This window comes from Neopsephotus bourkii, unplaced genomic scaffold, assembly GCF_033783945.1.
Source record: "Neopsephotus bourkii isolate Nb327-2 ecotype Australia unplaced genomic scaffold, CSIRO-AGI_Nbou_v1 NB_369, whole genome shotgun sequence".
Classification (NCBI taxonomy): domain Eukaryota; kingdom Metazoa; phylum Chordata; class Aves; order Psittaciformes; family Psittacidae; genus Neopsephotus; species Neopsephotus bourkii.
The window spans coordinates 2,283,435-2,311,043 of NW_026900875.1; the positions used below are offsets into that span (position 1 = coordinate 2,283,435).

General features: G+C 45.0%; 1 protein-coding gene across 7 annotated transcripts in view; it reads left to right on the forward strand.

Annotated features, from left to right (window-relative positions):
* The first annotated feature begins 4,588 nt into the window (after nucleotides 1-4,588).
* TP63 (tumor protein p63) overlaps nucleotides 4,589-27,609 on the forward strand; it is a 90,466-nt gene continuing 67,445 nt past the window's right edge. For 3 of the 7 annotated variants that reach the window (XM_061348851.1, XM_061348852.1, XM_061348858.1), the window contains exons 1-3: nucleotides 5,552-5,637; nucleotides 9,440-9,568; nucleotides 10,292-10,424. In XM_061348851.1, the coding sequence (XP_061204835.1) occupies nucleotides 5,630-5,637; nucleotides 9,440-9,568; nucleotides 10,292-10,424 (270 nt within the window). In that variant the 5' untranslated portion in view covers nucleotides 5,552-5,629. Of the gene's footprint in view, nucleotides 4,714-5,411; nucleotides 5,638-9,439; nucleotides 9,569-10,291; nucleotides 10,425-13,855; nucleotides 13,923-24,982; nucleotides 25,118-27,609 lie in introns of those variants that run through there. The other 4 variants (XM_061348855.1, XM_061348853.1, XM_061348857.1 and 1 more) reach the window with 4 other exon arrangements.

Consider the following 27,609-nt stretch of genomic DNA (forward strand, 5'->3'; position numbering starts at 1 on the left):
CAGAAGACCTCTCAGCAGAGATTCTGTGCTCATCTTCCCCTGCGCAGAGGGTGCAAAGTATCACTCCATTTGTCCTGCCACAGAACTCTCGGGCCTGGCTGGCTGGCTACAGAAAGTCTTATATAAACTTTGAAAGGTAGATCCAAATGCATGTTCTCAGCTGGGTGTCTAAAACTGCATAAATTATGTCTATTATGTAGACTAAAGGACTTTTATCTTGAAAATGTTTTGTGGCCTCTGAATAGTTTGCCTGTAAATTTTATCCTACAGTCCTTATTTTTGGACTTGGCTTAAAAATAACTCAGAACTTCAAGGGCCAGGCCTGGATTTTCCACTGTGTTGTTTTTGAAAAGCCTTTCTCACTTACTTCTGTGAAAGCTCTCACCTGTGCCCAGCAGCACTGACTCCTCCTTCTTCAGATGGGCACAGCTTTTAACCATTGCTGCAAATAGCTTTGGGGAAGGGATTGACTGGTTTTGGTTTAATGTTTCATTAGAATGGATGGAAGTTTAAATTTTCTTTTATTATTTAAACTTGTAAAGTCTGGCAACCATGTTTCCCTGGAGATGGAACGGTGATGGTCTCTGTGTGCTTTACAAATGTGGTGGCAGGGCTATATGTCAGGAACAGAAAGGCAAGGATGAACAGGGGCACTGCCTCTTCAGGATGTCCTGATCTCCATCAGGCTTACGCTCTAACTCTGGGTTTCCCAACATGGGTTGCTCAGGCTCCTGGGTGGTCTTCTGGAGGTTAGGAGGGCTCTGTACCCCAGACTAGAAAGCACCAATTGCAGTGGGCAGGTGGGAGAATTGTTGTGTCAGTGCTTTCACCTTGGCCAAAGCTCCATCTCTCTCAGCCCCTGCTGAGAAAGGGAGTGGGTGTCAGGGCTGAGAAGAAGGGGAGGAGATGTTCCCGACTGGGTGAGGAGGTAGTTTCCAAGGATGGGTGAGAAGGGAAAGGTGGAGAAGAGGGTGTCTAAGGTTGTAGTGGGAGATAAAAGAGGTCTTGGAAAGTTCATAAGATGCTGAAGGAATCCTTGGAGGGAAAAAAAGGAGAATTAAGGGTGACTTGCTCCAATAATTAGGGGATGGTGCCTCTGAAGCCCTGAGGACAAAGAAATACCTCTGTCATGTAGAAGTGGTTACTGTTGTTTAGCTGATAATGATGACATGTAAATAGCAGATGTGATGAGGTATAGATAGGAGATGTGGTGGGTTCCTGAGCTCTAAGTGTTACTGATAGTACTCTGAACTCCTTCTGCTTCCAGAAGCCATTCCCAGCAGTTTGCAGGGAGCAGGCCATGCAGTAGCCAAGCTGGGAGCCTCTCAGCATGGTAGCAAAGGGGGTTCAGAGAGAGCCTTTTTCTCCCAAAGGAGCTCTGCTGTCAACACTAGAGCAGGGCATTGGTGTGGGGCCCAAGGCTGCACTGATATAATGTGCTTTGAGGGGCCACCACAAAGCTGCAAATGCTGCATCCATTTAGGCGGATGCATAGTCTTACACAAGATGACTCTAACTGAAAGAAGGTGATGAATGAAAGAAAATCCCCGTCATGTTTTTCAGTGCGGTGATTTGTGAGGATCATTCTATGCATCCAGTTTCACTTTATTTGATATAGGTCAGTCATGCCCATGCACTGAAGGCTTGAATAAAGAGGAACCAGAAAGCCAAGCCACCCCTTCTTACCCCTTTCCATTCAGCTCATACACATACATTTCCAAAAGGGAAATCTATGTCACAGAGAGATCAGGTTCCAATTTTACAGTAGACTTTAGCAGAATACAGAGATTTTGTAAGCAACACAATCAGCATTTCTCTGAGACAAAATTGCTTTAATTCCTCTAAATATCATACATCTCACAACTGAAACAGGCTGTGATCAATAAAAGTGTCATTTGGCTAGAGAATAGGAAGAAGACAACAGTCATCCTTAGACTGTCCTCAACAGATGCTGTAGGACACCATCAGTGTCACAACCCTTCGCCACTCTCACTCTGACTTCCTTCCTGTGTTCCCTATATTTCCTTAATTGGTGGCTACTTCTAAGATTAGGCTTTGGGCAGTTAGCTTCTTTCATTCTCTAGTGCACATCTATGTGCTACTGGACCACTTTTCTCTCAGCTGCCTCTCCCCATAACCCAGGCTGCTCTTCACATCCTTTTTAGTGAGATATCAGATCTGGGAAACATCTGAAAATATGGGATCTGGTAAAAAAAGAATGGACATTTGAAACATAGGTGAAAGTTATGTTCTGTCTCAAAAAAAACCTGTTGGTGTTTGTTATTCTTTATATTCACCCTTCCAAACTCATGCATTCACCAGTCTTCTTCCAGGGATATTTTCTAGGACCAACACATTAAACAGTGTTATATGGTAGGAAAATCTGAAGAATTTAAAGACGTTGCTGGAAGTCTAATTTTCAAAAGGTAAATCTGAAAGCTGGGCTAGAAATCTAAAGGATTAGAAAAAATACTTGTGAGTGCAGATCAGCAGGACCTGCTGTCTCTTCTGGGTTCACATGAGCCAAGACCTATGAATCAGGGAGAGAAACAGGAAAACATGCAGTACAGTGCAGGGCAGGGGACTGTTTATTTATGAAGTAGACACAGACAGAGGCATAGACTGGGGTTCAATACAGATCCCTGAAATTCAACATCAATCTCCTCTCTGAGAGGGTTGAGAGCCTGCTTGTTCCCCAGTTGACTTTCATTTTGGCTTCCTGCTTTGCAACCATAAACTTGTTTGATTACCAGAGGTCTCTAATGGGTGCTTCCAGGATGTGCCTTACCAGCTTAGGGTGGCTGATGCAGCTGTGGGGGACAAGCGTGCTCCACACTTTGGGGAATTCCAGATGACAGTGAATGTGAGGTGCACGCTTGTCCTGTGCTGCTAGACCCTGCTTCCTTCTCCTCTTGCACAGCTGTGAGCTCCATCAGGTAGCAATGTCTACAAATCACTGCAGTGTTAAAATGCAGTGCAGGGGGAATTCTAGCAGTATGTGGGTTGCCAAGTTCCTTGAGTTTTAAAGGTATGATCTGAAAAGTAGCCTGCTCCCTACTCAACTAAAAATACAACCCCAAGTTTCAGGCAATTAAGTGTAATAGTAATGAACTTTAAACCATTTGTTTACCTTTGCTTCTGATGCATGTCAAGGTCTAACTGGAGAAAGCAGAAAGCACATGGATTAGGACTGCTGGAGCTGAGGCTGACAACTTCTCTGCTCTGTGTCTTCTCTATCCAGCCCACAACGCTTGGAGTTTGAGGCTAATATATTAGTCTATGCATGTATTAAGGTCTGCTAAGGGGTTAACTGCTGTAAGCATCCAGGAAGAAAGATTAGTTTTTAGTCTGGGTTTATGGGTTTGAATTCTACTTCCACCCTGAATTCTGACTGTGGCTTGAAGCTGGTCACAGCATTTCTGCAGCCTTTATTTTCATTACTAGGCACCAGCATTTTGGTCCCTGCAGATAAATTAGGTTTGGGAGTTTCTTGCTCTAGGAAGTGCAGTGCATACTCTACCTGAAGAAATTAAGGTCTTTCTGAATTTCTCTATCTAGACAAGCACAAACTCCTTTTAGAGCAACACCAGACTGGGACTCAAGTGACCAAGGTTGCATTTCTGGCTGCACAACTGTCTTACTGAGTAGTGATGAGTAATCCTATGACCACCTGGTACCTTAGTTTTCCCACATGTAAATTACACTGTCTTCCTTTGTTAGAGCACTCTGAGAGCTATGAATAAAATGAGCCATATTAGATATTATTATTTAGACATTATAAATTATTCTTTGGGTACATTTGTATAATGTGGATGTGCTTTCTTCGTAAGAGTAGATGTTCTTTTTGCATCAAGGTTTCCTAAATACTTCATGAACAGATCCTTTAGAGGAATATGTCTTGTGGGAAAAAAAAAAAAGAGAAAAAAACCCAACCCTACAAATAAACAAACAAAAACCCCAAACCAAACTGCCCACAAAATCTGTAGTTTACAAAGAAGGGCTTCTTTGACCCCCATCTGCTTGTCCACTGACTAAGGACTACAGAGCAAGTGACAGAAAATTGTACACTATTGGTAGCCATTTGCTGGGGAGAAGCAGAAAGCACCATTCTATAACTTTGGCAACAAGCACAAAAAAACCTCCAAATTATTTTGCTCATCCCTACTGTGAAAGATTTCTTCTTGCAAGATTTTACACTGTAGCTTTACACCAAGCCATGAAGTTTGGCACCTATAAAAGACACTGTTAGTTTCCAAGAGTTTGCACATCATGTAGGAGAAACACAAATCATTGCAGGGGTCCAGCTTCTGAGGGAAGCTAAGGAGAGCTGGAGATGCTTGGGTCTCTTGAAACACAGCACAACAGCTTTACTGAGATACCTTATTTCTGCTTTAACCACAAACTCTACTATTCACCCAGGGACAGATCAAAGTGTTGAAGCTCCAAGCCTGTTTTGGATGAAAAAACTGAGAAAACTATACCATATTTTGGTTGAGACAGTCTTTTGTGTTCTTGGAAGAAGTTTTCTGGACTCACACATGCACCTCAGTAGTGCTTGAGCTACACCCTGTCTCAGATCCAACCCTGTATCAGTGAAAGCAGGTGGCATCTGCCTTTAAGGTTAAAGCTGCAGAGGAGGGGCTGTGCATGCTCAGTATCAAACCTAGGTCTTGCTTTCCTCAGGACCTTGTATCTTTCCCCCCCAAGTGGTAAGTCCAGCCTTGGTGTTTTGGGTTCATTCCTTTCTAAGAATGGTTGATTGCAGTGAAAGGTGGCTTTTGGGGTGAGAAGTGTTGCTGCATTTGATAGTTGAATGTAATAGTTTTCTATCACTTTTCTGGTGTGGAAAGTGGTTTGGATTTTTTTGCTTTTTCGTTTGCTTTTCTTTAATGTCTTTGATGTGAAGGTAGGAAGGGGGGAAATGTGGTGAAGAGTGGAAGCATGTGCTTGCAGTGAGATAGTGGGAGCAGAAATGTCTTGTTTTCTGTCTGGTTTGCCACCAGTTTGTGTCATGCTGGGCCAAGCAGTCAGGACTTTGTTTCCACATGCATTGGGACACTTGGCTCCAGGAAAGGGCAATAGCAGTACAGATGGGCTAAGGCTCATGAAAGGCAAATGCTGCTCTTGCTAGTGTTTTTTTGTTTGGTTGTCGGCTTTTGTTGGGGTGGCCTTTGGTTCAGGATTTTGGTTTGGGTTCTGGTCTGGGTTTTTTTTTTGGTGAAGGTTAACATTGCCAACTTTCTAGGAAACCCTGATGTTGAGTGCTGTGTGGGTACAGCTGTAGGGGCATGTTGCTCGCATTGCCATGTTTTGCAGTTTTTGAGATCTCACTCAGCAGTGTGATGACAAACTGAATCAGCTGGGGTGCAGCCCTACTCCAATGGGCTGTAATGCAGCTCTTCTGGGGAAATGATCAAGAGGCAGGGAAACAGAGTGCCCAAGGCTTCAGCTCACCAAGTGTATCTGAAAAGTGCTTTCACCTGCAGTCTGGGGTGCTCTCACTTGAGCAAAATAAATAGGATGGAGCTGAGCTAGACCTTAGTGGGAGTGCATGGCTGACTGAAACCTGTCCTGGGATTCAGTGTTTCAGGAGCAGTGCCCCAGCACTGCTCAGGGAAACAGTGTGGTTATGGTGAGGTGCTGGTTTTCAGAGAAAGTTTAACCTGCAATTTTTATTAAGTAATAATCCCCTACTGTTTTTTAAAGGAGGAGATTGTGGATGCAATGTTCTATTCAGCTTGGAGTTTCAAGGGTGCTGTAAATCCCTCTGCAGTTCCAAACTAGTGCAGTTAGTGCTCTCTGCTTGTGGCAAGCTGCTTGCTAACTATTTCAGCAGTTAATGCAGGAAATTAGCTTGTAGACTTAATGTGGAGGACAAGCTAGACTATATTCACTATATGCTTTGTTCTGTCACAGTAGTTAGTGTAACAGCCTGTGTTTGGTAGTGCCTCCCACAATGTGCTTTGTGATGAGTTGTGGGTAAAAGTGATGTTATTTAAATGTCTTTTAATAAAAAAAAAGCAGCTGGTAGGAGCAATTTGCAAATTGCTGCTATCTTGTGATTAACTTCAGTCAGTCAGTGATTATTTTACTGAAGCTGAGTATTTGCCGACATAGGAAAAGACAACTAAAGTAGTGAAATGCATACATAGATCTTGGTTAGGCTTTAGCTGTTTTTGTGGAAGAGCAAATCTGGGCACTTAGGTATTCTGTAGAGGAGTACACAGAGGCAGCTACTCTATGTTGAAAGCTGTTAAGAAAAATGTCAGTAGATTTAGATATTAAGATCACAGGGAAGGAGACAATTCAGCTGTGTGAAGCTTTGTGCTGAACTAAAGTTGATTTTCTTGCAACTTGGCAGCTTTTTCCCACCCGAGAGCAGGATGCACCAAACAGCAAAAAAGCAGTTCTCTCTACCTCTGTAATACTGTATCATAGAATCATAGAACAGATAGGGTTGGAAAGGACCTTAAGATCATTGAGTTCCAACCCCCCTCCTATGGGCAGGGACACCTCACTCTAAACCATATCACCCAAGGCCTCGTCCATCCTGGCCTTGAACACTGCCAGGGATGGAGCATTCACAACCTCCCTGGGCAACCTATTCCAGTGCCTCACCACCCTAACAGGAAAGAATTTCCTCCTTATATCCAATCTAAACTTCCCCTGTTTAAGTTTTAACCCATTACCCCTACACTCCCTAATGAAGAGTCCTTCCCCAGCATCCCTATAGGCCCCCTTCAGATACTTGAAGGCTGCTATGAGGTCTCCACGCAGCCTTCTCTTCTCCAGGCTGAACAGCCCCAACTTTCTCAGCCTGTCTTCCTTCTCATAGGTGCAACTGATCCTGCAGCCTCCTTTAAAAATAGAGCTGTACGGGTAGTAAAGGTGTTGAAGATAGTGTTGAAGAAGTCTCTCAGATTTTGCTTATGTAAAAATATTAATCAGGGAACTTATTTTGTATAGTATAGGAAAACACATCTGGTTTTGGCTATAGGGTAGGATCTGGTAATTCTTTTCTTGGTAAGCGAGGAGCTTGGTTGAGCATAGGGATAAAGAAGACACAGCTGGAAAATGCCTTTCTCTGAAGAAATTTGAGGCTGTGTTTAGTACAGGCATGAAATTGTTGTGTCCTTAACTGGTGTGACTCTTTACAATAGCTCTGTTAGCTTCAGAGGCATAGAATTACAAATCTGGCTACATCAGTCTATGCAGCTAATACCTCCTTCCTCTCCTGTGCTGCAGGCTGTGGGCACTGTGGGGAGTGCTTGCTTGGGGTAGGCTTATGATAACCAACTTCTGCTTTGCAGCTGAGTAGGACCACACTGGGTAGCTTTGCCTTCTTGAGACCTAGGACTTTGTGGAGCTGTGAACCAAATTTGGGCATGTTGTGACACTGAGACTTTCTGAAAGAAAGGTCTCTGAGGAAGGTCTGTTTTGTAACAAGTCATTTTGGTGGGGTTGGCTCCTGTGTACATAGTAATGAGCCTTGTGTGGATACCTTGGCAATGGATTCAGAAAAAGTCATTCTAGTGCTTAAGTCACGGGCAGTTGTTATAAGTGGTAAATAATGAGCACTTTGGTGGCGTCTCTGCTTATTCCTTGGAGGTCAGGACTGAGTGCAGGGTATTGAGTGGTGCCTGGGCTCTGTGGGTTGGAGCATATACTCCCTATTACTCTTCTCTAGAGCTTGTGGTAGTGTTGATTTGCAGGCTTAGGTGAGATCTGCTCTTCTGGGTTTCAACATGGCACTCTTGCAAGTGCCTTACCAGACTGAAAGTTTGAAAGTAGTAATTTCTAATACTTTGTGGGTTAACTGCTATTCTCAGAGGATTTGTGATTATTTATTCATATGTAGTGTGGGTATGCGCTCACATCTGTGAGGCAGAGCTATTAGCTATGACACTTCTGAATTGTATTTTTATCTCTGGCTGTTCATGAGCTTGAGTTCTTTTTCTTAATCACAAAAAGCAGCTGAACTGATGCTCTCACCTATTTTGAACGCATGCCCAGCTGTGGCTCTGGGGGCTGAAACAGCTTTGGGTTTTGTTAGTTTAGGAAAACTGTCCTTTTCAAAGGGCTTGCAGTTCTGTGGGCAGCATAGGTGAGGAAAGCCATGCTTTCTGCAAACCAGACACATCCTCAAAACAGAAGAGACCATACAAATTCAGTAAATAGAGCTAGATTCCTCTCTGACAGCACCCAGAAACAGATACTTCAGGAAAGAGTAGAGGAAAATAACAACTGCGCTATGATCTTCCTTCTAAAACACCTTTTCTTAATTTAGGAGCTTAATAATTTAGGGTCTTCCATGCAGCTGGTTAGACCATTGTGCTGAACAGCACCAAAGTGAGCCAAATCAAACGTTAATCCAGTTCTCTTTGTAAACAGTTTATAGCCCTGGCTCCTGCCACAGCATTCCCCAGCCATTCCCCCAGCAGGGAGCGTGGCCGTTCACCAAAACAACTCTTTTGTGTGTGAACGTTTTGCAGGGTGCCCGGGCCTTGTAGCAGGAAAGGCATTCACCTGCCTCCTACTCCAATTAAGTCGACCCCGGAGATTTTGCCAACTGTAAATACACCCAAGAAATTCCTGCCGCCCCCCACCCCTTACATCCCTGCAGCCATTGAGTATTTTGACACGGGCGTAAAAGCTGCTGAGTTTGAATTTAGAAATTGGCCAGTGGGATGAGAATGTGCAGCTGTGGAAAGCGCGAGTGCTCCAGCTTCGTCACTGCTCCTCTTGGGCCCACCTATTTCTGTGAGGCTTGTGGGAGCTTAAGGGGATAAAAATGGCTAAGGTAATTAGCAGATCTGGCAGAAATCAGCTGGCTGGACTAGGAAATAATTGGAGGCAAGAAGGCAGTAGAAAAGCCATAGATATAGTCTGATGTGATGGAACTTATTACCATAGAAAATGAAGTTACTATTCATTTGTTCAAAACCAACCCACTCTTATTTTAGTACAAGACCTCATCTGCAGTGGCTGGTTATAGGAAACATCAGCTAAATCATCCAAGGGCATGCAATCTAGAGAAGCAACCAGTTAGGGACAGTAAAATTGCATGGAGGTGCTCCACCTGCTGCAAAGGCTGCCCGCTTTTTGTGGGCAGTTGCTTATCTGGGGGTAAAACAGAAGGTAGGATTTTTATTTTTTGTTCTCCTCAGGGATTCTCATGACACAGCATCCCAGTGAACTCTAAGAGGTATTTAACTTATTGGGAAGTTTCTTCTGTCTAAATACAGCATCTGCAGCAGTGTGGAATGTGTGGTGTACAGCTGTGAATGTTCTAGGCATTCAGTGTGTTTCCTATTTCACACGATAGCTTCTGTTTATGGGATTTCATTGATTTGGGCTCACACATCACATTCAACATAGCTTTGTGTGTGCATTTTTTTCTTTTTCTTTTTTTTTTTTTTTTTTGCTTTTGTTTTTTAAGGTTTGTAGAAACTCCGAGCCACTTTTCCTGGAAGGAGAGTTACTACCGATCAGCCATGTCCCAGAGCTCGCAGCCCAGGGAATTCCTCAGCCCAGAGGTACTCCAGCATATCTGGGACTTCCTGGAACAGTAAGTAGCCCTTACACAGAACCTGTAGCAGAAAGTGCTTTGGGACAGGATGTCCCTATAATTAGGCTGCTCAGGAGACTGATGATGGGGTATTTGGAGTCTTCTGCACTTACTGATTAGAAGATGTGGGTGAGAGTCTGTGATGACTGACAACTCTTGAGCTCTCCAGAGTTTCTACATCCAGGCTATGGGAAACAGGTGCAGAGATCAGTAGTAACAGTCACTCTCTTGAAGACCTCTGGTGGTTGGCATTTTCCCCTAAGGAAATGGATTCATTGCTCTGTGTCCAAGCTGCATGTTTTCCTCTCTTGCTGATGCCATGGAGGGACAGGAGATGGAGATTGTACAGAGTTCATCCAATCAGGTCCTTTGATGGAAATAAAACCAACTTTTTTCCCATTCCTGACTTGCCATGACTGATGCTGAGACAGTTACTGCTATAAATCCTCCACAAGTTCTGTCTTTCAGTGATTTAACTCCTGTGCTCCTACCTAACTTTTCTGGTCAGACAAGTGAAATGTCCCTCCAGGCTCTGTCCTGTTCAGGAACTGCTGTTAGCATAGCAGGTGATGAGGTAGTTGTCCATTAGTAATTACTTACTTTGTCCTGAGACTGGTCTGTGGTCATGCCTGAGTCCTGGGTGACACCCTAGCATGGAGGACAAGGTGGGAAACGGAAAATGGAATTTGGCCAATTTTAACTGTGTTACTCTGTTCTTTTCAGGCCAATATGCTCGGTTCAACCAATTGATTTAAACTTCATCGACAGCCCATCTGAAAATGGACCTACTAACAAAATAGAGATCAGCATGGACTGTGTCCGGGTGCAGGACACAGAGCTGAATGACCCAATGTGGGTGAGTAGTGAGAACTTCTTTAACCTTTGGGGACAGATGAAGAGTGTTTGCAGGAGCTATTCTTGCTGCAGTGCCCTGGGGTCATCTTTTCCCTCTTGATGGAGGAGCTGTGGCCACTGCCTCTGACCCAGGAAGTTCCGTCTTGTTTTGCCTGTGGTGTCCCACTCACAGAAGCTGGTTGGGAGCATGGCTTTGCGAAGTGACTCTGGTGGTGGTGAGCAGAGGTTCTGTACATGTGGCTAAGCTGGACGGTGTGTGGCCCCTGGAAAGGCTTCCACCCTTCCATGCCTCCCAAGTGCTGCAAGGGGGAGCAGGCTGGCTCATTACCTACTCTTCTTCTCCTGCTTCTGCAATGGTGGGAGAGAGGGATAAAGCATCTAAACAGGCAGAAGAGCTGAGGAGTCTCATGCACTTGCCTGGTCGCTCAACTGTCATTGCTCTTTCCCTGTTTAGAGCTAGAGGGATAAAGTAGCTAAGATAATTGGTATTCTGGGCACAGCTGCAATTTTGCTGATCAAGGGCAGGGGTTATTGCCGGGTTTTTCTTTTCTTGAAGGTCAGATATGAATAAAAAATTGGTTTCAGGCCATAGCTGTTTTTTGTATTTATTTTTTTCCTGTGGGTTTTTTGTTTGTTCTCCTCCCCCCCCCCCCCTTATTCTGTATCTCCAGATAGGCAAAGCTAGAGAGTGTTTGCAGCCAGCCTTGGCTGTGGGTGTCTCGCCAGTATAGATGAACCAGAATGTAGATGAGGCACTGGTGGTTCATTGCAGGTTCATCGCCTTTAGCACAAACTGATCAGCTTTTTCTTAGCAATAGCTTTGAAGAAACCAGGAGCTGTTCTTGCAGGCTGGAGCAGGAGGTAGTTCAGGAGTTTGAGCTTTTCATGTCTTCTTTTTGTTCTTCACGGGTTTTGTATATGTTGGGGTAAAAATCATGGCTGGTTTGAAATTTGTGTTGGCACGTGTAAATTTTCCTGTTCCTCTGTGTTTCCATCCTGAGAAACTGTGTCAATTAATTCCCTGGCTAATCAACCACTATTTTTCATGTGGCCAACAATGGCTTGTTGGCAGCCTGCATCCTGGCAATTACTAATCTGGAGGATATCGCATCTGCAAAGAAATTGCTCCCAGGTCCTGCTGATTGCAGTCCCCATTGACAGGAGGCTTGACCTGGTACTGGTGCTCCTTGTATGCCAGGGAGACTGCAGTACTCTTATCTTTCCTTGTGATGTCACAAAGGGTTAAAAGGCCACTTTGAGGTTGGGTATGTGCTTGGCTGGGGTGGTGGAAGCTAATCCAAGTGCACAAGGAGGCGTGACTGACAAGTCAGGTTATCTTTTGATTCTGCATTCAAGTTGGGCACAGGCAGGTGGTGTACAAGCCTTCAATTAGCATCTGGATCTCACCTTTTCCCAACAGCATGGCACAGCCCCAGTAAAATGCTGTTTTTTCAGTAGCTAGTCCAAAATATTCTTCATGCTTAGAGGGACTCCTAATTTTCAAAGTGGCTGATAATGTTCTCTTTGAGCTATGTCTCCTTAAGAAACAATCCTTGACAATTTAAACATCGTCAGCAGAAATCTTTCTCCTTCCATGCTCTAGCACTAGCTATGTTGAGTACAAGCAAAACCTCCCCATCTCCAGCTCCTCTGAAATGCCTGCAGAGCACTGTGGTAGCTGATGGGCTCACTGGAAGCTCTTGTTCAGTCTTTTTCCTATCTGTGGTGCAGTGAAACATGAATGGAAAATCCCTTCCTCTTGTTCTCTCTGAGAATGGCTGAAGTGAGCCCCGGGGCTAGGAGAGGAGGGCAGGCAGCTTTTGCTATGCAATTACCTCTTGCTTATGATGGGTTTGATCCCAGCCTTGCAGGAGGTATTTCTGGAAAGGCTGAGCTGCACAGTAACTTCTTTAAAAAGGGTTTTTCACTGATATGACGAGCTGAAGGGGGAGCAGGGAAATTCCATCCCATCCTCACCCTTACTGTAAGGCAGCAGCTCAGAGTACATTAAGGTATGTACATTAATAAATGTTCCAGTTTGTCTTCGGTGGAAGACAGCACCTCAGTTGAATGCTGGACAAAAGCCTTTACAAAGCAAAATATGCACTGCAAACCTGTGCAAACAGCCCGTCTTTTAAAATGAGGAAAGCTCTTTTTACTCCCCTTACCACCACCACCACCACCTCCCTATAAATTTGCAAACATCCCTGACAGGTGACAACTCCCCCTTGCAGAGAAGCCCGTGTTTGCTTTGCTGTTTCTGGGGCTCGCAGCCGCTGCAGCCTGCATTGGCAGAGAATGTGTAGCCTGGGGCAAGGTGTTTGCTTTAATCTGAAATACCTTACAACCCTCTTCCCCTGCAGCTTCTCTTTTTCTTTGGATAGCTTCAGGGCAAGAGCTCCCTTTCCACCTGTCTCTCCTGTAACCCCAGTCATGTCACTTCTAAGCACGAGGTGCTGCATGCAGCTGATCGCAGCTAAAGAGTTGAAGAGGGCAGATAAACACAAAGGAATGCAGCAGAAACAGAGGGGCCCTGGAAGATGAACAGTGAGATCAAGGCAGAGAGCTTTTTATTATCACATTTGTCTTAGGAAAAGAGCAAGGACAGCTTTTCTCTAAAATGTACCACCATGTGAGACCGAAATAGGTGCAAAGCAATTAGGACTGGTTTATTTAAAGCAATTGTCCCTACAAGGACTTCAAGGCAATCCTAGTCAGCTTTTAAAATAAGCTTTGCACCTTCTTGCAACTTACGGCTGGAAAATTAAGCTTTTAGACTTGAAAGATGTCCACCCTTGATTCCAAGAGTTGTGTTTGTGAGAGAGCTACTATTTCTTTATTATTTCATTTTTAGTGGGGTACAGCTGTTTGTTCACAACAGAGCTGGCAATGGGGAAGGAGCTACAGTGCTCAGAGCTGAAGAATCTGTCCCACTGGTGGGCTGGAAACTGAGCATGAGTCCAGCTTTGCTGAACCCATCGGTTGTGTTTGTTGCCTTGAAAATGCAACTATCTGAGGAAAGAGCTGGAAAAGAAGACTGGGTAACAAGGAAACACCTCATCTGAGTTACAGCTCTGTCTTGTGCTGAGCCAAGACCTTACAGTTCTCACACTCTTGTTTATAAGGAAGAAATATTATTCCTGTGCCCCATATAAGAAAGATGTAAGGATGCTGATCACCATTTTCTACCTTGGGATGAAAAGACCTGAATGGGACAGGAAGAGGTTTTGTGGGTCTGGTGTGACATTAGACAGTTAGCAGGCTTTCCCAGCTGTGTGCCTTGTGACTGGCTCTTTCACAATGTCCTGGACATCTGTGATGCTGATGGCTGTGTCCCTTCCTCTCCCATGACGTTGATCACAGTCAGGCTGGGAAATCCCAGCATAGATCTGCCTTTTTGCATAACTGGAGTGAGGGGCTGGTGGTCTTGTGGGTGCAGAGAACATTTAGTCTCTGCTATGGCCCTGGTGTGGGGAAGGAGCTGCAGATGGCCAGGAAGGTAAGTTGAATGTCTGTTCCTGTAGGCCACCCTCTATTTGCTAGACCAACCAAAAAAGGTGGGTCCCCAGCCTATTACCTGATGAAGGATGTAGCCAGCAACCATGGGTGTTGTAGGAGTTTCTTTGGTTTGATTTGGCTTTTTTTCCTGACTAACTAAATCCCCCTGGAACTACAGGGAGGAGTGGTCTGGAGACATCTCTAGAAATGAGCTGTATGGTGGTGTAATAACCCCTGCATTGCCCTGGAGGCCCTCTCTGTGTGCTGTCAGCCTGTCATACCAGGTGCAAAATTGCTTCACTTCCTGAGTGTCCTTAAAATTGCTCACTAATGCTAAGAGATGCTAGTTTGGACCCAAACAAACCCTGTTTGGGCTAAGGACTTTAGCAGGCAGCATGCAGCATTATTTGAGGGGTTTGCAGAGTCTAGAAGCCTTCTGCCACTATCCCAGAAGCATGTCCAGGGCACTGGCGACCTTGCTGGTGGCAGCAGGAGTGCTGTCCCCAGTGATGGAGCAGCTCATCCCCCTCCTCCTGTACATACCTTCCTTTCATGCCCCTGAGCAAGCCGTCCTCCCACAGCCCCTTGCCTAACCAGTTCAGTGGAATGCCTTTTCCCCAGACAGTCAGTGTGGTCAGAGTTTTCTTAACCTGGATCCTTCCCTCCCCATAAAAGGGAGAGAGAATTCCTTGCCCTTTTTTCTTTTTTCTTTTTTTTTTAAACTTTTTTTTTTTTTTACTTTATTTGCCCTTTTTCATCTTCTGCAAATACGGTGGGGATTTGCTGTGTGTGGCTTGGTTAGGCATCACTGAGCATTCCATGGTGTGGGCTTCTGCCCTGGGGATGATGGTGTAGGTGTTTCAGACAGGGCTGTGTCTTTTTGGATTTGAGTCCTCAACTTTGCTGGCTGTGGATGTCCCAAGCTTGGTGGCTGAAGAAATTTTGGAGGTGTGGCATGTGTTTCATATTTTTCAAAAGTGAGAGCTTCATCTCTGTAACTTCACTATTCTGTTCTATACACAAAGATGGAGATAAAACCAGGCTGTAGGGAGATACTGGATGTGGCCCGTCCAGGACAGGAAGGTGTTGAGGCTCTCCAGCCCTCACACTAATGAGTTGGTATTTGATACTTCCTAATGTAAAGAAACCTTTCCCAGGTTTAACCTGCTGTAGGCTCATGGAAGAGCTACCCCAGCCAACCTGCACAGAATACATTCACCATGCTGCAGTGCAGTGAGCTAGAGAGGAGTGGGACTGAGGACCTTACAGAGCTACCTTGTCCCAAAGTGGCTGCAGCTCTCTGCGTACTCTTAGCCTCCACATCATGTAAATCAGCTCAACAGTTCATTTAGTGGTCATACACTGAATTCCTGGGTCCCTGGGAGCCCATCACCTGGGAATTGTGGTCAAGATCAGGTGTGCAACAATATGATGGACAGGCATAATAAAACCCAACGCATTGTCCAGAAGGATGTCTATTGAACCCAATCCAATGCTTTAACAGAGATCAGAGCCTGTACTTCAGTATTAATTTTAGTTGCTTACTTGAAAGTGTTTTTCTGGGTCAGGAGAACTCCATTTGCTTCAACGTAATGGTTGAGGAAACAGATGACGGCTGGTTAAGGGGTGGTGGGACTGCAGGGCAGGGAGGGCATCCCTGTGTACTGACAGCAGAGCAAGGAGTTGGTGTGGCATGTGTGCTGTGGTTGAGCAGTGCAGGAAGAGTGTCTTGTTGCAGAGACTGACTATGCCTGGTGTGTGCTTCCCAGGTCTGTGGCAGGTGCCACAGCCCTGTGTTATGTCAGGAAATGGTTTTGCACCTGGAGGATAAGGCCGATTTGATAAGTAGATATGGCAAAGTGGGTTGTGTGGCGTCTGTTTCCATGCCTAAGTATTTCTGGCTTGACTGTAGAAAGGAAGGAAGGGCTCTGTACAGCCCAGGGATGTGATCAAAGCTTTTATTACTGTCTGGTTTGTGCTTGAGAGAGTTTGTAGCTTGCCAAGTTTCTCTTCTTTGTGGGTATTTGTTCATTCCAGAGTGTGCAAAGAAAGTCGAGATTATGCAAAGGCATTTCCATAATGAGCAAATGCATTATTCTGTTGGAAGTTTCCCTCCAGCGCCTCTCTTGTTTGCAGTTGAACTCATAAGCTCTCCTAATTTAAACTTGTCTTTGTAATCCTGCTGAATGTTTAATTTTCTGCAGTGTAGGTCTCTCCAAATGATCTAATCATCTCATTTAGGCTTGCAGATCTACATCCAGAAATGGTCAGTTTTTCAAATAAAAGGTGCACTTAGAGAATGCATTTGTACGTTGTTTAGCAAAAGTCTGAAGACTTCTCTCATTCTGTGTGTAGTAGGGCTCTAGAGACATATTTATGTTTCTTTAAAGTAATTTTTCACTAGCTCCCTTTCCTGTGCTGTCTTGCCCTAGCTGTGGCTGCAGACCAGGGCTGGCTGCATTTCTTTCTCTAGCAATGCAGTCACTTGACGAGTATCGTTATACCAAGTGTTTAATTTCTAATGCCAATTCCCTAAATTCTCAATGGTATTAGAAGAAAACAAATGGGTGATCTGCCTGCTATGCTATATAGGCATGTATAAGATTCCTTTAACTATTTCTGCCCTTTCAAGTATCGTGCTTTGCATTCATCTTGTAAGGAATAAATTAATATTAAGCTGAAAATCGCAGACTCTTCTGGAAGAGAGCAATGTGTGAGATGGGGTGCTTTGTGTTCATTCTGTCCTGGCTCCTCTGGAGGGCTGGCTTTAACTCCCTGACTCGTATTGTTACTAGCACTTGAGGTGGAAGAGTGTTGCAATCACGAGACCTGTCATCTGCCTACACGCAAATACTTCCAAACAAAAGAAGCAGTCGCTTCAGAAGATGTCTTCCCCATGCAGCTAGGCCTGCCTCCAAAGGCTTCCATGGTGCTGCACGTGCTCCTTGCTTAAGTATGGAGCAATAATGCATTAGCACTTATTTTACATCTTTAAAAGGTCTGCACAAACACTTAATTAAAAGGCATCTTGATCTTGTAAGCACTTTTGCCTCTAGAGCAAATTTATGCTCTCTGATGGGAACTTCACTCTATGTTTCTATCTAGATGATAGGAGCCCCTTCTTCTCTTTTTTTTTTAATCTTTTTTTCCCTCCTCCTCAAACTATAAGCATAATTCCCATATTTGTTGGGAACACTTTGATTGGGTTAGAGCCTGTAAGTGATAAACCCCTCTGGCAACTGGTGTTTCAGCAAGCCACGAAGCACATCTTGAATATCAACAGAAGTGGAGTGGCCATCCCAAAAATTTGCTTTCTTCTGGACTTTGTGGACTTCATTATTTTGTTCATTTTGAGCAAAACCCCAGCAAATGGGGTTTGGGGATTTTTTCTTTTTTTATTTTTTTTTTTTCTTAAGCAAATTGCTGGAAAAAGGGAGATGAAGACTTTTTATCTTGTTAGCTAGCAGTAGGGTTACAAAATTGAGCTGCCCATATCCAGACAAACGAAAACTTTGCTGAGCTTTGTGGCACTCCACTTTGTGGGGTGAAATGGATGGAGAGCATCTTGCAGTGCTGTTGCAAGCTGCAGTGCTGTCTGTGCCAGGAGAGTGGCCAGGCACATGGGACATTCCTTTTGTGCTAAGACAAACCTGGAGCACAGCCCTGGGAGCATCTGCTCCCCTTCCTTGCACAACACAGCCAAAGCGAATGTGCTGCAGTGAGCTGTGTGGTGTAGCTTTTGTTTTTAAAGTCCTCTCTTGCATTAATTGGGATTCTCGCTTTGAAGGAAGTCTTATGCATCCAAAGTCTCACTATATATGTTGCTTTGTGGTTCTGCCCACAGTCCTGTTAATGACTATTATTTTTCCTCCAGTATTTCAAGAGGAGACTTTTAAGTAATATTTTCTTCTCAATGTGTCTACCATCTGCTTTCCATGTCACTGTTACTGATTTGATAGCATTGAAATTAATGAGGGGGTGAATTGTCAGGCAGTCACAGAAAATTAAATCAGTCTCTGTGAAGTGTAGATTAAGGAGTGGTTTGTGGTCTATGTTAGTTTGCTTACTGCTGAATGAACTCTTTGCTAATCAGTGTCTGAATTTTCAGAGATTAATGAAAGATCAAAGGAGTTTTCAGTAACAAATGTAACTGTCACTCTAAAAGCATGTCACTCTAAAAGCACTGTATCTCCAGGCTGCTTAAAAAGAAAGCAAAGAAAAAGATACCTTAAAGCACTCTTCTCTTTGAGGGCATGGATGGGTACAGTGGACCTCATGGTGATGTCCAGGCAAGACTAAAATTAATCAAGTCAGAAACTAGAGTGTTTATCTTCTGGGGAAGGTCTCTGGCCACATAACAGAACCCTATGGCTGTTCACCCTATGGTGGTTGTTGGATATGGTGGCGGGCTGAGGGTACCCAGATGAAGACCAACACTAAAATATAACACTTCTGCATAGGAAACAAGGAACAAAGGATCCTTGGTTGCACTGGGCTATACCTTGTGGTCCAGCACATCAGGGCAACATAGGATAATGGCTATGTGCTCATGTGAGAAGCTCACACTAGGAGTTGTCAGTTTCAAGGTCAGGGTTTAAGCAGATGTTTGACTGTTCTCAAATTATTGCAAATGGATAACTTTTTAAAAAAATATATTGGATTATTGTACAAGGTAGGAGAGATTTGGCAGCATAACAGAGGCTGGCTAGAAAGAGCTGCTGTGACTGTGCATTTATGAACAGTTGTGTATTTCCTGAGAGCAATCTGTAGTTTATACAAGATAAGGGAAGAACAACACTTTCCCCTCAACTGCTTATGCAAGAACAATCCTGGTCTGTCAACAGTTGCTCCTGTCTCATAATTAAAAACAAAGACTCTAATCTGTCGCTATCTCCTGTTTTTTCCTTTGCTGGAATGATCTGTCTCTGGGATGCAGGTTTGTGCCATGACCCTGTCCCACTTCTAGCTGGAGGGATGAGGCTGTTTGTGCTGCTCAGGAGCAATTTTTGTAATTATGTGATTTCTTCTCTCTTACTTTTACAAGTATTGGGGGTGGGGATAGGGAAGTGGATGGAGTGGGGACAGCAGTGGCACAGGTCAAGCTCCAAAGATCCTCATCGGAAACTCAGTTTGAATTTCGAGGATTGTTACTCCAACAAAAGAGCTGTTGTTAGCAGATGCTTGAACCCCTAAGGTCCCCTGGTCACTTCTCCATGCACCAGTATCTGCTGACCAATGGTTTTGCACTCATCAGTGCAGAAGTGTCTGCTTAAGTGTCTGCTGACCTCTGGTTTTGCAGGTTTATCAGTTGCCTTGCGAAGATCTCTGTGTACAGGCAGTTGCTTCCTTTTATCTCTAAGCTTTTTTAGTAAAAGGCAACTATTTTTTAAAGAGTCACTAGTGTACATAAAAGTAAAAAAATTAGGTAAAATGAGCAGCAAGAATAAAGGGACAACACTTTCTGATAAATCATCTGTATGCTCTGTGCCCATCCTGTCATATGGTAAATGTGGGAAGTGAGTCCCTGTTGCCAATTGGGTGGAAATGACCTCCCTTAATGAGGTTGGAGGGAGTTTGGTTGTGAAGATGGCAGAGGAGGCGTGGAGACCTTGCATAATCTTGGCTGGAGAGCTGGATCTCTTCAGAGTGTTTTGCTCTCTTAATAAATGGAACTCTGCAGCTGAAGGGCAGAGTCCCCAGGGGCTACGTGTGCCCTTCCTAAACCAATATTGCACTGTGGTTGTGAAGGGAACTGGTTTTCTTTCACAATTCCTTTCCACCTTCCCTCTCCCTGCTCCCCCCTTATAGCGTTATCTCCTGACATGATGCCATTAACTCTCTAATTAGCCCTAGGGGTGTTCTGGGGGAGATAACGAGACTGTAAGAGCTCAAATAAGCAGCGTGCGCAGATGTTTACCTAGGGTCGGAGGGCAGGGCTGTTGTGACAGACGATTGCCTTGGGGAGAGCATGCTCCCTGGGCAGAAGGAGAAGCCGACCTGTGCGGTGGGCAGAGCTGGACTCTCCTGCCCTTGGCGAATCCGTTTACCCTGCACTTTCAAAATGGGGGGGGCTCGAGTAATGTAATTTGAGTTCCTTGGAATAAGGGATTGATCCTCAGTATTAAGCAGTTGCAGCAAAGGCATGTTTCTGCCTTGATGTTTCAGACACTTGAGTGCTTTCCAAAGGAAGTTATGGGCATCACACCTCCCCCGAGCCAGTGGTGGAGAAGCCAGCTCACTGAATCTGCTCGTGGCTGCAGCAGAGCAGTTAGCTCTGTGAGAGCTGGGGGTGCCCGTTCCTCTGTTGCATAGGGATGATCTGCATTTCCCATGCAGTGCATGGAGCAGCCTGCCCAGGGTGCATAGAAGGCTGTATCCAGTCAGCAGCGGGCAGGATGCTGCCTTCCAGCAACATCTCTTTTTTGTTTTATCTTGCCGTGGATGATTTTTTTCTTAAGGGGGAAGTCCCTGTTTCAGTATGAGCTGGACTCTTTCACCTCTTCCTTACCGTTTGAGCAATGAAGACCATCTTTGATTGAGTTTTCAACAAGGGAGGGTGACTTTTACGTTTTTGAAAGCATTTTCTACTTGCTCTCGAACCTGGTTGCCTGCTATTGCAGTCTGTCACATCTGTCCCTGTGAAGTCTTCACTGGAAAGACTCCAAAAGCCAATTGGCAGAGGCTTGTTTTTTGAGTGTTCAGCAGTTATTTAGATGTAACAAACAAAAAAAACCCAAACCCAAACCAAGCCCCGCATTCTATTTTTTCCCTCCTCCTTCTGCTATCTCAGTCCTAATTTGTAAACATGTCTGAATGAATGTCACACTCCGTGGTGACGCGGTTGATCCAGATGCTATTTTTGTAAGAGTGGAGAGGTCTGAGCAGGCGACTTTATTTCTTTGATCTGCAGGAAATTCTGCATGAGCCTCCCAACAAGCAGGCGGGTGCATGCGCACACACGCCCCTTCTATGAGAAATTACACAATGCCCAGTTAACAGTACAATTGGGGCAATGACATTTTTAATCATCGTGAGTTAGTGCACTTGCCTTGCGTCCAGGAAGGGTTACTGAAAACTTGTGAGAGGTACCAGTGAGAGAGGCTGGGACGAGCTGTAGTCGCATGGGGAAAGTGCATTCAAACAAAGAACCTGAATCAGCAGTTTGACTTGTCTGGTGCCTCATTTTGGAAACCTAGGGGTCTTGTTTGCGTATTACTGCATTCTTCAGCATACCAGCAGGAGTCACAAAGTGTTGCCAGAAGCTTTCTAGAATATCTGAGTCAGACCTGGTGGGGTTGCTGCTGAAACTTTCAAATCTAACTGGCAATTATTATTTTTAATTCAGTATTGGAGGTAAATTGTTTTAAAGAGGTTTCCTTTTCTGAGGCTGAGCTTCCCTGCTTCAATTCAGTCTAACTGAACATCGGATATGTGAAATGCCAGGCTTTGCACAGCTACTGATGCTTTGGGTTGATTTCTTTATCTTCTAGTTTGTTCTTTTCCTGTTCAGAGTAGGGGAGAGCTAGTTGAACCAGAAAAGAGTTAAACTTGTTCATCTGGCCTCAACAAAAAGTAATTCATTTTAACATGTGAGAGGGCCTTTGCCTGAATCTGTTTACTTTCTCTGACTAGGCTAATTGGTATAACAAGGTATAATCTCTATTTGCAGTCTTACCACGACTTTCAGCCATTACAGTTGCAACAGGATTGATGCTGGTGTTTCCCTTGGAGACCTGTCCAGAGGGCTCAGATGAATAATAGCTGTCACTGTCTCATTGCTGAGAAGTGAGTGTGCATTTTGAGGAGGTGGGGGTCCCTTTGGTTTTGTGACTCAGACGTTTAAGCATGCATTATTTCAGGGAGTCAGGTTTTCAGAGAGAGCCTCTAATGATGCTGCCTCACTGCCATTAGGTTGTTGGACACTCATCTGTGGGAAATTTTTGGCATCTGCAAAAGAGGAGAATCAAATGAGACTCCAGGAACTTTTCTTTCTTATGGTAAAGCAGAAAGGCAAGTGATCAAGCCTCTTACTCTTTTCTTGAACTATCATCAGTGCCAATGTGAAAATTCAGGGCATGACACCAGCCCATGGAATGGGGGGAAGTGTCTTATGAAGGGGGTGCATTTAAGTCTGAAGCCAGTGAGAGGGTACACTTGTGCCTAGACTGTAGCAGCATTGGTGGGTGCAGTGTCTTGTGTGTGCTCTGTTATCTCCTGTCACCCCCATTAGGGTGGTGGTGGCCTCCTTTGTGTCACTTGTGAATGACTGATTTGCAAAAAGCCTCTCGTCCAACATCCACTTCAAGATGACCGCACAAGCTAATGCCTCTAAAACACTGAGCCAGGTCAGGTCTGTGTGTACAGAGGGCAGAGATTTGTGCTGACGTGTCAATTTGTTCATGCTATATACACTTCTCCTTATGTTTGACATGCAGATATCTTTGGATAAACCTCCACATATCTCTGTGTATCTGGGCGTTGCTTCTCCCACAACCACCTCCAGCCACCTGTGGGACAGGAGATGGCTGATACCTAGCACAACAGTGCTGTATAAATGACTTGGAAAAGGGGGATCCTCTGAGCTTCATAGCAGAGCTAATGAAAGAGGTTTTTGCAATGACTAGCTGAGGTTGGGGCACCTATGTATGTACCTTCTCCTCCTCATTCCTTCCCCTCCATAGCTTTTGATCTCATGGGCCAGTATCAAAAACCTGACAGAAGTCAGGAGTCAGAATGATCCTCTGAGCACAGCAGAACTTTTCCTCACTATTAGACAACAGAAAACTTACAGGTGATTTCCAGCTCCATGCAAACTTTTCAGTGGTACTTTTTGGCTGTTGGTACTGTGGCTGCTCCCAGTAAACCTTGCCTGTATCTCCAGATTAGTGCCTGTGTGGCTTTTTGGCTTGTACCCATCTTGGGTGAGATCAGGTAAGCGTGCAGCCTTACCTGATTTCACCCTAGGCTCACCCAAAGCATAGCCTCCGGTGTCAGGTGGTGCCAGAGAAGGTGGAGAGGAGGGGAAGGGTCTGCAGCAGTGGTCTACTGAGTTGCTGTGATGTAGGAAACCAAGCTTTTGCTGGTACTTCGGGAATGCTGAAGGTGTGTGTGGCCCCGACCCAAGCTGGGATATTGCTGGTGGTGGTAGGTAGGCTTCTATCTGGGCTGGGGAGGGCTCAGCATTCCTCTCTGAAGCCTGTTCTTTGAAGCACCTCCTTGCATAGTCCTCAGTGAGAAGGCATTGGGAAGGTGCACTGGGAAAGCTTGCAACCTTTCACTCTTCTGCCCAGCAGTGCTCTGTTGAGCTGTGCTTGCAGTGTTAGGGCTAAATGAGTTACCTACCCTGCTTCTCATGGTGAAGAGCTGTTGCAGGGTAGAGAGGGCACTGCAATTGTGCTGCTCTGTGTTTGTGCGTGTGTTGGTTCCTGCCTGGATGGTTTTGCCCCATTTTACAAGAGGCAGTCTTTTGCCTGTTTCCAGCCTGGCGTGAGCTTGCAGCGTTAATTCACAGATTGGTAGGAAGTCAGTGATGGCTTCTGCTGCTGCTGTGCTGGAGAAGGCAGCCTGGAGAGCCGTTAGCACCCTAAGCAGCACAGCCCACTTACCTTCATCTTGCTGTGAACCTGGAGTCCCCTCCCTTTTGTGCCCGGAAAGTTGGGGTTAAATGATGCCCAAAGGCAAGGGAGTCACCGTGGCAGGAGCAGTAGCAGCTCCAGGGCAGAGGCTCAGTTGCAGAAATGTTGAAGCCACGGGTGGATTTCAGCCCTGACTAGAACCCCTCTCCCCCCTGCAAAGCACCTGTGGGTCAGTTGCTCACTAACCGCGGCGGGAGGTTTGGTGTTGACTGTGAGCGCTTGCAGTTCATGGGGGTGCTCAGCAATTAGGCACCGGTCTGCCTGACGACAGGTCCTCAAATAAAAGTCTGAAGCGCTGTCATTAGGCTGGGAGGGCAAGCGGCTGTGCTCTGATCTGGATGTTTGGTTTCCTCTCTTCCCCCCTCCCCACCCCTTAAAAGGTGTTTTGTTTCCCCTTGCTCGATGGCGCTTACCCTGCCCTTTGGGAGCAGGCAAAACGAGCCGGCTTTTGTTCTCGCCGTGCATCTCGCTCGCTCAGTGGGATGGCGGTGGACCCTTTCCAGTGGGGCGGTTCAGAGCGGCTCATGGTGAGCCAGCTCTGCTCTGAGAGGGCGGCCGGTGCTGGCGCAGCCCAGACCCTGCACCGCCGGCACGCTCCGGGCATCTCTGCAGGGACAGTGTGGAGAATCTTGTCTGCTCGTTCAGAGTAAAATCACAGTGAGGCCATTCTGTTCTGCCTGTCTGCTCATTCTGTTCTCCCACAGGTCGAGCCTCGGCTAAGTCCTTCTCCTAGCTTTCAGTTTGCTGTGGGCACAGAGTCCAGGTAGTTTTTACTGAGCAATACTGAACAACTTTTCCCATATATTAATTAAAAATTGTGAGTCCTTTGGATCATTTGCTTTTTTTTTTTTTTTTTTTTGTTTTGTTTTGTTTTGTTTTTAATGCTGCAGCAGCCAGAGACTCGGCTGTGTCACAGCGCTTCTCTTCTCAAGCATTGCATCTTACTCCTGTCCTGAACACTTTGGGCTTTGGTAGCGACAAAGTCCATGCATGAAAACAAACCAAACCCTGGAGTCTTCTCAGAAAATAAGTAAGTTGGAAGTTTCTTGGAGTGACTGTTTTGAAGCAACTCCATGGCTGTCTTATGAGTTCCCAAATTTGTAGAAAAGTGACAAGGGAAAGTTATAGTTTCTTTTCTCTCTTTCTTTTACTTTTTTTTTTTTTTTTTTTTTTTGGTGTGTCATTCCCCCCCTTCCTTTCCCTTCGCTTTTTAGAGATTGGTGATAAGGAATTCTAACTACTTAATGAGCTGGGAGAGGCCTCTCTCCATTGGAGTGGAGGACTCCAGGTGGCACTTTGACAGATTGGACAGGTAAAGGAGGAGAGCCCCACCTCCTCCTCCTTGCCTATAGTTAGGTATATAAGAGAAACTTCAATTATGCGGAGAGGCACACTCTGAGTCCTGTTATCTTCCAAGTAGCATCACATATTTTTAGGGTCTTCTAGGGGGTGGGAGGTGTTTGTCAAAATCCTGGAGCCAGAAGAAAGAACAGCAGCATTGATCAATTTGACTGCTAACATGTTGTACCTGGAAAACAATGCCCAGTCCCAGTATAGCGAGGTAAGGATTCTAGGTTTGCGTTATGATATCTTCACTATATTTTTGTGGTTAGTGAATTCGTGCGATTTTTTTCACCCCTCTAGTCCTGAAGTTAGGTGTGGAATACACACTTGCTTTTCTGAAACTTTTGCACTTTACAATGTGAAGTGGAGTTTACTGGGCTAGATACCTGCATGGGAGTGATCTTTGAGTCTTCACATTTGGGACACTGAATTTGATTTGGGAAGCTTAATGAGCCAAATAATTCTATTCACTAGAGGAGCAAGACAAAACAGTCACTTATGAGCAGAGCATACAGATAGTGTTCCCCTAGCAGTCGGAACACTATCTGTGATGACAGCATAACTCATTTACTACTCTTTTATTGCTAAAATTGCTGCTCGTGGTTTAAAGTGGATGGTATATAGGAAATAACAAAAAAATGTATTATAAATCCCCTCTTAGATTATCTTTTTAAGTAAAATAATACGCAAACCAAGGTTCTCTGCTTCAAATGTTGCATTAGCTTCCACACTAGTAACTGTTTTACTTAGTGCTGTTAATACTTTGCCTCATGTCTTACAGCAGCAGCGAGATTTTATAAAGGGTTTTGTCTAAACATATATTGTATGAGGATGGATGTGTGTACAATGGATGCATTTTGCTTTCCACTGCTCTTTGCACTGCATGGGCACCCGTGGAACGCAAACTGCATTTGCAGCTTTGATTTTATTTTTTTCTTTGTGGGGGTTTTGTTTTTCTTGTTGTTGTTTAACTGTCTTTAACCTGCTGGGTTGATGCGTTGTAAAGTGACAGTGGAGAGAATTGCCACACACTGTGCAAATCTTTGAGGAAGTTACCTGGGGTTGAGAGAGATCTAACAACAATATTGGTTTACATTCCAATGGAGACAGCAGCTGTGTTGACACTCGTCAGAATGGCAACGCAGCAAAAGCTCCCCTGTGTGAATGTGATTGCACGCGCGTGTGTGTACTCCTGGTCAGAATGCTTCAAGTGGGGGCACAGAGTGTGAGACCCAAAGCAGACAGGAGCTCAGCCACATGGAAAACAAAATAGGAATTGTAGGGCCAAAAGCCTGGCTAGGAGATGTGGTAGCTGGTGAGGAAAAGCCTGTTAAAAGTACACTTGGGGCTTGCACGCCTGGGATCACAAGTTTGCAGTTCAGGGAGAGCAAGGCGTAAACTGAAACCATCGTGCTTTCCCTGTCGAGAGTACAAACTCCCAGTGTAGGCATGGTCCCTTGCTGTTTCTGCTGTATGGAAGACCCAAATTGGCTGCTCCTTTTCTCTTTTTTTAACTCATGGTTAATTATAAACTCTTAAATGTGGAGAGAGCACTTCTTGGAGTGTTTGCTTGGCGTTATTTGTCTGCTGCTATCTGATCAACTTTCACTGAATAGCAGCGGTGGGGCTGTGGAGTCCCTATGGTTGACTTGCTGGGCTCATCTGTCAGAAGCGATGCGTTCAGGAGCGTTCTCGCTCCACTTAAATGCCGCTCATCACTTTTTCTGTCAGAGGAGGGGTTTTAAAAGGCTTTAACTCTGATCTTAGCCCTCCCCAGTCCTCTTTTCACATCTTGGATTTGAACATGGTGCACCAACTTTGTTCACCCAGAGAAGTGTTTGCTGTATGCTGGGGAAGAAAAACTCAACATTGACTTGGCTTTATTTCTGAGGAAGAGCAACCATTCTAATGACTCGTCTCAAAAGAGGGAGACTTGTTATTGCTCAATTAAAATATATTGGTGATGATTAACCTCACCCATTCTAAGCCTGAAAACAAGATGTAGGCTTTGGCATGGTTTCCTTAAAAAATAAAAATAACTAAAAGCCTCAGTGTAGAAATAGAAGTAGCAATTCGTTGCATCTGGTGCTTGCTGGAATTTAGATTTTTGGAGCTGTTACTTGGACTGGGCACATGGGACCCATAGCAAAACATTAAAAACTAGGTGTAGACTGTAGTTTGGGTTTAAAAACAGACAAAATAACTTAAGTACTATTTAAGTTCCTGGAATCAAGTTTTAATATTGAGAGCAGGGAGTCCCTTCCTACCTGAAACCCATGTCTTGGGTGCTTTGCCCAGCAGTCCCAGGATGCTCACTGCCTGCTTGCAAATGCTGAGCTCTACCCTTTGCACCCAGTGGTGGTACAGTGTGTTCCACCCTGCAGCGTGGGAACCAGCCCTTGTGCAAGCCCCTGTGCGGACTGCAGGGTCAGGGTGGTGAGCTTGCACCATCACCTACAGTGCCTATGCCCGCAAGCACCGTGCCGGCTGCCACAGTAAGATGACGAGTTCTTCCCAAATGGGCAGAATCTGGTTGAGAAAATGCTGTGAAAGGGGAGAAGGGTGTTGAAGTGAATCACAGCCCTGAAAGGCTGGAGGTGGAACCTGCCCCAACCACTTTTCCAGATTAACCTAACCCTGCATTTGATCTGGGTTGACTATAAGAACGACTAAGCTCTTTGTTGGCAGATCACTGGACTTGATGACCCT